This window comes from Arachis ipaensis, chromosome B8 (assembly GCF_059453495.1).
Source record: "Arachis ipaensis isolate K30076 ecotype BB chromosome B8, ASM5945349v1, whole genome shotgun sequence".
NCBI lineage: Eukaryota > Viridiplantae > Streptophyta > Magnoliopsida > Fabales > Fabaceae > Arachis > Arachis ipaensis.
Window position 1 is genome coordinate 41268091 of NC_142443.1, and position 12170 is coordinate 41280260.

Genomic DNA, 12170 nt, shown 5'->3' on the forward strand with positions numbered 1-12170 from the left:
CTCATTTAGGTAGTTGCATTTAGAATAGGTTGCATTGCATAAAATTCCACCACTTTAACCTTACCTTACTCTTTACCTTGGATTTAGCATGAGGACATGCTATTGTTTAAGTGTGGGGAGGTTGATAAACCCATATTTTATGATATATTTTGTGCTTAATTTGAGTGATTTATTCAATCCTTCACCCACTTATTCATATTAATTGCATGGTTTTACTTCTCCTTCCTTATTATGTGATGTATGTGAAAAACATGTTTCCTATGCTTTAAAATTAATTATTTTAATTACCTTTATTTCCATTCGATGCCGTGATTAGTGTGTTGAGTAGTTTCAGAACTTCTAAGGCAGGAATGACTCAAAGGATGGAAAGGAAACATATAAAAATGGAAGGAAAGCACAAAACGAAGTTTTGGAGAAACTGGCATCCACGCGATCGCATGGATGACGTGATCGCGTGCCAAGAGTGAAGAAGCAGCGACGCGGCCGCATGACTGACGCGACCGCACGACTTGAGTAAATCGCATACGACACGGACGCGTGACCGACGCGACCGCATGACAAGAAAAGCTCCGAATGACGCGACCGCGTGACCCACGCGGATGCGTGACAGAGGCCACGCACCAGAAATTATAGAAAACGCTCATAGCAAATTCTGAAGCCCTTTTTGGCCCAAATCCAAGTCCAGAAGGCATAGACCAGAAGTTATGAAGTGGGAGAATGCATCCATTCAGAGAGAGCTCGCCAATTTTTACTTTCCATGAATTAGAATTAGTTTTGGAGGGAGGTTCTCTCCTCTCTCTTTAGGATTAGGATTTAGATTTAGGATTTTTATTCGCTTTCAGGATTATCTCTTTTGATCAGGTTCAATATTCCTTTTATTTACTTTTGCAAGCTACTTTACGAATTCTTTCATGTTACAGATTACTCTTTTATTAATGCTATTTGAGATATTTCAGTTTAATATTGATCTTTTTTATTTATGCTATTGTTGCTTTTACTCTGAAGACATTTTTATTCCAGTAGATTTATTTATTTTCCCCTTTTGGTCTTGGTTAAGAAACCAGTAACTCAGGAGTTATCTTAGCTCAATATAATTGATAATCATTTTCTTTGCTAATTGAACTGAACTTCAATAATCCCAATCTTTTCTTAGGAAATAAATAGGATTAGAAGGTCGGCTAATTGGTCCCTTGACTTCCCTTTGCTCTAGTAAAGGTTAACCAAGTGGAATTAAGATCCAACTTTCATTATTATTGATAAGGATAACTAAGTCTCGACTTCCAATTTCTCACATCTTGTCAAAAGTTGCTTTACAGTTATTTATCTATTTTTAATTGCCATTTAAATTATTTGTCATATTTATTTCTCATTCTTGAAACCCCAAATTTACAATCTCCATAACCAATAATAAGAACATACTTCCCTGCAGTTCCTTGAGAAGACGACCCAAGGTTTAAATACTCGGTTATCAATTTTAAAAGGGGTTTGTTACTTGTGACAACCAAAACGTTTGCACGAAAGGGATTTTTGTTGGTTTAGAAACTATATCTACAATGCGACTGTTTTTATGAAATTCTTTACTGGCAAAAATCCTAACGTCATATATATATAGAAGGAATAATAATTTTAGAAGCCCGGTGAAGAAAATAAGCTCAAATACGGAATTACAAAGCACGAACGTTCACACAAAGCCACAAGCGAAAAAGGCAAGATCCATGATGTAAGATAACAAGATATATGTAGTTATATACGAATATAATAATCATAAGATACTAGACATAGCCTGCGGAGTTTAGGCCGACTAGTTAAATACTGACATACAGAGTTTTGAAGGTAAAACAGCTTATACAAAATATCTCTCATAAAGTAAGACTCTAAGTCAAATAAAATACAAAAGTGAGAGTACTAATAAATCAAAAGACTCCAAAATAGGATAAAGGTCCTCCACTCTGTCACCATCAAGCAACTCACCGAGGTGAATTACGACCTGCATCTGGAAAACAACAACAAAGTATAGAATGAGAACTGAAGGTTCTCAATATGGTAACAATGCCTAATATGTAAGATGTAAGGCTCCGGGATGCCGAAGGCAATCCTAGAACTTCACACCGAATACGGATATTCAAGCTTAGAATAAAATGAATAACTTATACCATAAACATTAAACAGGGTTATCTAAACTTAGGGGATTTCTAACTAAAACTAGTCATCGCTGTCCCACAGCCTTCACCAACCTACCCTCCGTGTGATCCCATCACCACCGCCTACCTAACCTCCTCAGCACTAGACAAACATAGATAATGCAAGCAAGTAAAACACAGGTAGTATTCAGAGATATAACAAGTAATTCAAGAAGCAAGTAGGCATGTTATAAAATTAGGCAAACTCAAGTAATAAAAGCAAGCAAGCATATAGAAGATGCATGTGATGAATGTCTGTCCTATTGGCTGTGATATCACATGTCAGTTATAGTGCCAAGCCCGACTCAAAATCCGGACGGAAACTCCTGGATTAGTCTCTCTGTTGCGCATACTTAGGAGGAACAATTCCGAGGGATAAGTGCCCTACCACCTTCTCCTTTCAGAGGAAAATGTTCCGACGGAGAGTGCCCTACCACCTTCCTCTGGATGCCACATGATTCCGTGGGTTAGTGCCCTACCACCTTGCAACCAGAGAGAAACCCATGCTCAGGAGGAATAATTCCGAGGGATGAGTGCCCTACCACCTTCTTCCTTCAGAGGGAAACGTTCCGAGGGAGAGTGCCCTACCACCATCCTCTTGAGTAATAAATATGAGTGAGAAGCCCAGCTTCAAGCCTCACATCCAAACGTAGGCGAGAGACTACCACAGCCCCTATGACGGAGAACAATGCATATCGTAATCACATATTCAATCTCAGAGGCCATTCCTCATAGCACACTTCCACTCATACTCATTCCATCAACCATAATCATTCATAATCTCCTTTCCGAACTCATTAGTTCCTCAGTTTCTCAATTTGTTGTCAGTAATCACCAAGTTCACTACTCTTCCTTCTCTCTCAACTAAACTCATCCTCAATACACTAGAAACCTAAACCTTCGTTCTCTAACTTTTCAAAGTAATACCCAAATAATTCCACCTAAGACCTTCTCTATGGTTAACATCCAAAAACAAGCCAAAAAGTCTTAAATAGGTGTCACAGAAGTTTACAAGCTTGTTGGGAAGGTGAAACAGTTAAAAATAAGATTTTAGTTGAAAAACAGGGCATGTGCGTATGCACAAGGGTGTGCGTGCGCACGCCCAGGAAAGTTTTCAAAATGTGTGCATACGCATAGAGGTGTGCGTATGCACAGTTAGTAAAAATTTCAACTCTGTTCATCCACACAAGACGTGCGAACGCCCTTAACAGAGTGTATCTTCCAACGTGGGCGTGCGCACAGGTTGCAAAACTTCGTTGGTTGTGTGTGCGTACAGAGCGTGCTAGCGCTCCCAACAACAGCCACATCCCCATGTGTGCATGTGCACAAGAGTGTGCGTACGCACAGTTTCAAAATTACATGGGGTGTGCGTGCGCACACAAACCAGAAATCACAAATTCTGCAGCATGCATAGAATTCAGATTTTGACACCAAACTTTGAATGATCATAACTCCCTCTACAAAAATCTATTTCTTACAAATTTTATATCCATTTAAAGAGTTTTCAATGAACTTTAATTTAAAGCAAATTTCAATAAATTTTGAAAACTAAGACTCAAGTTATGATCTGTCAACACTAAAGCAAAGTTCACCAAAAATCCGTCTTTACCAATACCTTGAAAATTCAACTTACCAAAACTATCAACTTAAAACCAAATTAAAGCTTACTCAACACAATACCAAATTCACTCATGAATCCATACCAAACATTTCTCGACCATATCAACTATTCAATCAACCAATACCATTTAATACCCACCTCAACTAATGCTAAATTCAACCTAATATTCACATCAAAACTTATAAATTCGATCATTACTCCACTATAACACATCCAACATTTAATATCTCAATTTAGCAACTCCATCAACACTTATCAATCCAAACATCAATTTATCATCATCCTAACTTCATAACCCACATCATTTATGAACAATCTCAACACTCACCTTCAAGTTACAAACAATATCAATATTCATCATCAAATCACTAAGCTCCGAAATATTTCACAACAACATTACACATCAATAATTCCTCATACATTTAGATTAAAAGTTCATGTATACCTTGATTCATTCAAACATGGTTAATTTGATGCATTTTCATGAGATTTTAGCCATAATTACTTGTGTGCTAAGAATGATGCAAATTTCTCATGACTTTAGCAAGGCTTTGATGCATGTATTGGTTGATGATAGGTGAAGAAATGCATAAAAAGAAGTTGAAAAAATGACCATTGAAGGATGTAGGGGAAGCAACGTTGGTGGCCAAAGTTGGACTACCAACGTTGCCTCAAACATTGAGAGGAAAGAAACAGGGGAATCTGCTGCATAATTATGATACCCACGTTGGAGGGAACGTTGGTGAACCAATGTTACCTCCAACGCTATATGATACAAAGAGCTTTCTGGAAATTGGAAAAATTGAGTGCGATGAGTACACGTGGGCGACGCGCACGCATGCATAGTGGAATTTTGATAAATTACGCGCACGTGTGGGTGACGCACACGGGTGGATGCGCCAACGTTGGAGGGAACGTTGCCACTCCAACGTTGAGGCAAATGCGCATGATAACCCTTCAAAATTGGGGTTTTGGAAATTAGCAACCACGCGCGAGCGCGCGCATGGATTGTGAATTTTGACAATCCACGCGCACGCATAGGTAACGCGCATGCGTGAATAGGTCAACGTTGGAGGAGCGTTTGTAGTCCAACGCCAAGTCTAACGTTCGTGATATGTGGTCCAATTCTTGAATTTGGAAAGGTGCATCGACGCACATGCGTACATGACGCGTACGCGTGGATAGGTCAGCGTTGGAGGGAACGTTGCCCCTCCAACGCTGGAGCCAACGTCTTCAATAGCCTTTCAAAAATTGGTATTGAGAAATTTGCATCCACGCGCACGTGTAGGTGACGCGCACGCGTGGATGTGCATTCTGGTCCCAAACTCGCACACGCATAGGCAGCGCAGACGCGTGAAGGGGTAAAATGGCTCATCCACGCGTACGCGTATGCCACGCGTACGCGTGGACAAGCGAACGTTGGCACCCCAACGTTGTGTCAAACGTTGATCGCAGCAACCAAAATCCATTTTTTCCTAAAGAACGTTTGACTCAACGTTTGCCCAAAAACGTTGACTCCAACATTGATATCAGAATTGCACAATTCAACCCCTCTCTTCTCAACAACATTGGAGCCACTTCAACCCACTTTAGCAAAAGGCCAGAAAGCCGAATCCAAGAGACTGGAAGATCAATTGAAGATGTGTATAAATAGCTTAGAGTTTAAGTAGTTAAGGGGGCTTATGGACTGAGTACGGAAACTCTGCCCAATTTTACTTTCTCTGCACTTTTCAATTTTGCAATGTACTTTTCAATTTCACTTTTCATTTTGAGAGCTATGAACAACTAAACCCCTTTCATTGGGTTAGGGAGCTCTATTGTAATTCAATTGATCAATAATAGTTTTCATCTTCTTCTTCTTTTTTTTCTCTTGATTTTCGCTAGAAAGCTTTCGATATATGATTTTGTGTGGTATAATCAGTGACTGAACTTCATCTCTTCCCATGAGCAATTAAATCAAGACATTGGACAATTGTTCAAGCTTAGAGAGATTGGTGAGCCAAGACATTGGGATCCAATCACCTAAGATTGCCAAGCAAAGTCAATGAATGCATTGATTGAAGAAGAGATGAGAATGATTTGATCCGGAGAGTTCAATATCTCCTGAAACCCAATGAATCCCCTATTCTGATATCACACATTCTCTTTACATTTTGCTTTTTAATTTGATGCTCAATCCCCATTCCCTTTTAATTTCTTGCAATTTAAGATTCTGCACTTTAATTACTTGCAATTTACTTTTTATCATTTAATTCAGCCATTTACATTTTGTTCATTTACATTTCTTGCAATTTAAGTTTCCTGCCAATTTTACTTTCTGCAACCCCAATTTCAAATCTGATTCAGTTCAACTAGAACAATACTCCAATTAACATTAATCAACCAACCAATTCCTGTGGGATTCGACCTCACTCTATAGTGAGTTTTTACTTGACGACAATCCGGTGCACTTGCCGTTGGAAATTTGTTGAAAGACAAGTTTTCATGGACATCAAGTTTATGGCGCCGTTGCCAGGGATTGGTTTTGTATTGACAATTACTAAATTGGAGGATAACTAGATTGAGCATTTTTTTTCTTTTGTTAATTGAATTTTAATTTCAGCTATTTAATCTTACTCTCTAAAAATTTTGTTGTTTTTCTTTATATTTCCTTACTTTCCAGCAAGCTAATAATCAAGCTAACTATAGTCTGTTTTTGTGAATTTGGCACTTGCTGTCGCCTGTATTTGTTCCTTGTATGACAGGTAGAAGAAGGGAAACCTCAACCTCTTTTGATAGTGAACCTGAGAGGACCTTCGTTAGATTAAGGAGGAAATCAAGAGGAAAGAAGACTATTGGTGCAGAGGAAGAAGAGGAGAATTTAGACATAGATATGGAGGATGATATGGAGACTCATCATCAGGGAGAAGTTCATAATCATGCCAGAGAAGGTGCAGCCAATCATGCGCTCCAAGAGAGAAGGGTGCTAGGTTCCTACATTAACCCCAATCCTGGGAATTGTGGAAGCAGCATCCAGAAGCCAACCATCCATGCTAATAACTTCGAATTGAAGCCTCAACTCATCACTCTCGTCCAAAACAATTGTTCATTCGGAGGAAGTGTCCAAGAAGACCCTAATCAGCATCTTTCCACATTCCTAAGGATCCGTGATACAGTGAAATCTAATGGTGTTCATCCTAACACCTATAGATTACTACTGTTTCCCTTTTCTCTAAGGGATAAGGCATCTAAATAGCTAGAATCATTTTCCAAGGAAAGCTTGACAACCTAGGAAGATATGGTGAATAGATTCTTAGGAAGGTTCTACCCTCTCCAGAGAGTGAATAGACTGAGGACTGAGGTGCAGACATTCAGACAACAAGATGGTAAAATACTCTATGAAGTATGGGAGAGATTCAAGGATTTGACAAGGAAATGCCCTCCTAATATGTTCAATGAATTGGTGCAATTGCATATCTTCTATGAAGGACTTTCCTATGAACCAAAGAAAGCTGTAGACCACTCTTCTGGAGGTTCCCTCAACAAGAAGAAGACTATTGAAGAAGCCATTGATGTCATAGAAACAGTGGCTGACAATGAGTATTTTTATGCCTCAGACAGAAGTAACCACAGAGGAGTGATGGAGCTAAACCACATGGATGCAATCTTGGCCCACAACAAGATGATTACCAAGCAACTGGCTGATTTAACCAAGCAAATGGAGAAGAATCAAGCTGCGGCCATCCATATTCAACCATCACCTCAAGTAGAGTTGGACACAGAGGAAGGAGTTGATTGGGAACAAGCCAACTACATTGGGAACTCATCCAGGCAAGCTCGTGATCCATATTCTAAGACTTATAACCCTGGTTGGAAGAACCATCCAAACTTTGGGTGGAGAAACCAACAAAACCAAAGTCAAGATCAGAAACCTCATAATCCCAACCAGTACACCTACCAACATATCCAATCCAAGATTATATCAACACCCATACAATAACTATTTGCAGCCACCATATCAAGCCCAAAATAACCAACCTCAACATCCAATTCCCAATCCACCATCTGAGGACAGGCTATCCGACTTGAAGCTATGCTCACCAATCTTTGCAAGGAAGTCCAAGGCAACAGAAATTTCAAGGAAGAAGTGAGGAGTAGTATGAAAAGCAGAGGAGAGACCATTAAGAAGCTTGAATCTCAAGTAGGACACCTCTCTCAGCAGATTCATAAGTCCACTGATAGTTTTCCAAGTGACACTGAGAAAAATCCAAGAGGGGAAATGAAGAATGTAAAATGGGAAGAGTGTAAGGCAATCACTCTTAAAAATGAAGAAATGCTGGAAGAAGATACTAGCAAGCCAACAGAGCACAGCCAAGGAAGTTTCCAGGGAAACTTGGAGGAGAAAGAACAAGGGAATGAACCTGTACAAGGGAAAGAACCAAAAAAGGAGGAAACCCTGAAACCTTATGTGCCAAAGGCACCATTCCCTCAGAGACTCAAGGGTGGTGAGAAGGAGAAAACATACACTAGATTCCTGGACATATTTAAGTCTCTTCATGTCAATACCCCTTTTCTTGAAGCCCTCCAACATATGCCTGCCTACATTAAATGTATAAAGGAGCTGCTAGCTAAGAAGAGCACCTTGAAGGGGGGACAAACAGTGGTGATAAATAAGGAATGTAATGCCCTCGTCCAGAAGGACTTGCCCACAAAGAAAAAGGATCCAGAAAGTTTTCACATCCCATGCGTTATAAGGGATACAATGATTGACAAAGGATTCTGTGATTTGGGGGCAAACATAAATCTCATGCCTCTATATCTCATGAGAAGGCTGCAAATTAATGAGCTAAGACCCACATATGTAATCCTTCAACTGGCTGACAAGACTCAGAAACAAGCAGTAGGAGTAGTGGAAAATGTACTGGTAAAGGTTGGGAAGTACTTCCTCCCCATAAACTTTGTTGTTCTGGACATGGAGGAAAGCTACCTCCATCCAATCATTCTAGGGAGACCATTTTTAGCCACTGCTAGAGCGCTCATAGATGTAGAACAAGGGGAGTTAATACTGAGAATACATGACGAACATCTCACCTTCCATGTTTTCAAGCCTACACCTGAATCTGAGCCATAAACCAAAGAGTTGAAGGATGATCACAGCAAAATAAGCCTGGAAGAAAGCGACAGTGAACCTCAAGCAGAACCCCTGGAACCATTCTTGGTAGAAAAATAAGAAGCACAAGAGATACAACAACCAAGGAAGCTCAAGGATGAATTGAAGCCACAAGAATCAGAAAAAAACAGCTAACAAGGATAGTCCTAACATGAGAGTCACTGGAATACTACTGGAAGAAGAGAAAAGAGTTGGAAAGAAATTGCCAAGGGGATGGAGAAACAGGAAGATTCCTACAGAAGGTTTTTCTTCTGGAGACAAGGTGATATCAATCCACCATCCACCAATCCCACCCCATCTTCCAACCATTCCATCTCAGTTACTTCAAGTGTTCACAATCAGAAAGGTCTTTTCCTTGGAGCATTTGGAGATTATCAAGGAATCAAATGGGGACAGTTTCATAGTGAGAGGAGAGGACCTCAGACACTACAATCCTCCATGACAAAGACCAACCGTCAAGCTAGTGACGTTAAAGAAGCGCTCCATGGGAGGCAGCCCATGCTTTAGTTTCTTGCTTTTATCTCTTTTATGTGAATAATCAATGGTTCCTTAACATGAATTCAAGCTCTCAGGAACAAATTTGACATCCACAAGTAACATTTTGGAGCATATGATCCATCTCTAAGTTTGGTGTGCCTAAAGGTACCCTAAGATGGCTTTCAAAAATAATGATCATACAGTCATCTTGGGACATATACTTAAGCACCTTCTTGAAGTATATAACCAAAAAGTGGGTTGGGTATCACATACATGCTATGATCACAATTAAAGAGAGTCAAACTTGTTTTTAAGTCTTGAATTCCATGAGAAGTACAACCATGTTTTATTTCATTTTTTGAGTTCATGTCTAAAGATAGAAAATAAAGTGTTTCTTATGATAACTTAATCAAAGGTGACAAGAATTTTGTCAAGCTTACAATGACATTACTTGGTGGAAAACATTTTTTTAGTGTACACTTACTTAGGATAATTCACTAAATCCATGAGATTTGCACTCTAGAACGTGAATTAATCCTTTAAGCCACATTGCCAAACACTAAGTTTGGTGTCCACCAAGGATGTACATATGCATACTAAAGTCACGGCTAGCATTGTTTCATGAGAAACACTTAACTATTTTTTTTTTCAAAATTTCAAATTTTAGTTACCACCTTTGTTACTTTTGTCTCCAAGTGTAAGGTGTTGATGTTTTTATCTTGTTATGATGAATAGGTACATGGAAAAGGAGATTGATGGAGAGGACAACTCAAGGAAGTGGCACGACTATTTTTGTGCTGAAAAGGAAAGTCACATGTCCTTGAAAGAGTTCCTTGGGAAGAAAAATTCTGCACATTGGGTGGTTAGGTGTACCCTCCTTTAATGACCGAACCTATCCCCCAATGAAGAGGCAATCTTTGTCCTTACTCCATGTTACATGCAAGCCATCCATTTTTACCATAACAAGTGCATCCCCACCATTCATTTTTCATTGAATCTTGCTATAAAAGGGACCCCATGATGGCTGAGTTTCACAAACCAAGCCATATAGTTCACTTCTTGCAATCCTTTGTTATTCCAAGTTACAACCGTGCCCTCCCCCATTCATATCACTTCTTGTTCTAGTTAGCCATACACTTTGCCTCACCTCCAACTATACTTTCAGTCCACATAAGTCATACTAGCCGTACCTCATCACCAGCCTTCTACCATCACTCGGCCAAATACTAAGATAACCATGTCATCTTCATCAAGCCACAAAAGAAGGAAAGGGAAAGAGCCTGCTGTTGAAAAAGAAAGAACTGAATATGATCAATGGAAGTTCAAATCAACATTTCATGAAATACAATATATATGGATGAGCTCCAAGGAGATATTGCAAGAAATCCTTTTCCAATTGAAGTAATTTTTGAATTCTGTTGTATGGTTTTCTTTAAATATTGTCATGAGTGTGCTAGCCTAGGTGTATACTTTACTTTCACTGTGCTTGAATGTATGCTTGTCCTACTTGTTTTAATCAAATAAAAGAAATATTTGAATAGAAAGTGAAATTATTTATTTTTAGTAAGGAACAGAACAAGGATTGAGTGGTGGTATACATGTGTGATTGTGTAGCTAGCTCACTAATAACTAATAAAAGGGTAGAGTGCCTCTCTTTAGTGTAAACTTGGCTGCTGTTTATGAATCTTAGCAAATAAAAGTCCTTGGACGAAAGAAAGAACAAATATGAAAGAAATAAAGAATAAAAGCTAGGCACCTATAGTTTGATCTTAAGGTATGTGTCTGTGGTGTTTTTATGCAAGGATATGCTTGAATAAGTAAGTTCATAGGAGTGCTTCATCACTTGACAACTTGGGCTAACTAGCCCAGGATTGTCAACTGAAAATTTACAATCAAGAGCAACCTTGTCACAAAATATTTAGCAGCCCAAAGAGGTGCTAGACACCAAGGTCTAAAGAGTGGATAACAAACTATGTGCCTGTAATGAAGATGTATTGAGGAGAGACTTGGGTAATTAAGTCCTTAGGGGTATTTCAACACCAAGCACCTTCAACCAACTGGTACGGGAGTGTTGACTGAAAGCCTATCCTAAAGAGTTGCCTCAAAAATAGAACACTAAGCTATAATAAAGAACAAGTTCTTGGAAAAAGAAAAACAAAGAATTGGAAAACCAAGGATGAATAATAAGAAGTCATGGTAGTATGTTAGTTGATGCTTAAAGGGACATTTCTCACCTAAGAATCAATAAAAGTGAGCTGCAACATTGTCTGCATAAAACCTTACTAGTCAATTTCAATTGCTTGCTGATATGGACATGTATTACCTTCTGTTTTCATTCATTCTTATGATTCATTGCTTGTTTGGGGACAAGCAAGATTTAAGTTTGGTGTTGTGATGCCAAGGCATCTTAGGCTAGTTTCACTAGCCTTTTTCTTTTGTTTTTAGTAGGTTTTATGCACTTTCTTGAGCTATAAGTAAGCATTTGGATTAAAAGTTCATGTATACCTTGATTCATTCAAACATGGTTAATTTGATGTATTTTCATGAGATTTTAGCCATAATTACTTGTGTGCTAAGAATGATGCAAATTTCTCATGACTTTAGCAAGTCTTTGATGCATGTATTGGTTGATGATAGGTGAAGAAATGCATGAAAAAAGAAGTTGAAGAAATGGCCATTGAAGGATGTAGGGGAAGCAACGTTGGTGGCCAAAGTTGGACCACCAACGTTGCCTCAAACATTG

General features: G+C 39.0%; 1 protein-coding gene and 1 non-coding gene across 2 annotated transcripts; one reads left to right on the forward strand and one right to left on the reverse strand.

The window, feature by feature from the left end:
• Window positions 1-7126: 7126 nt before the first annotated feature.
• LOC148547806 (small nucleolar RNA R71) lies at window positions 7127-7233 on the reverse strand. Its single transcript, XR_015897139.1, has one exon. It is a non-coding gene; the product is annotated as a small nucleolar RNA R71 (small nucleolar RNA).
• Window positions 7234-7873: 640 nt separating this feature from the next.
• On the forward strand, window positions 7874-8911 carry LOC107610998 (uncharacterized). Its single transcript, XM_016312966.2, has one exon. It carries the CDS (start codon window positions 7874-7876, stop codon window positions 8909-8911), a length of 1038 nt encoding a protein of 345 aa, XP_016168452.2.
• The last annotated feature ends 3259 nt before the right edge of the window (window positions 8912-12170 follow it).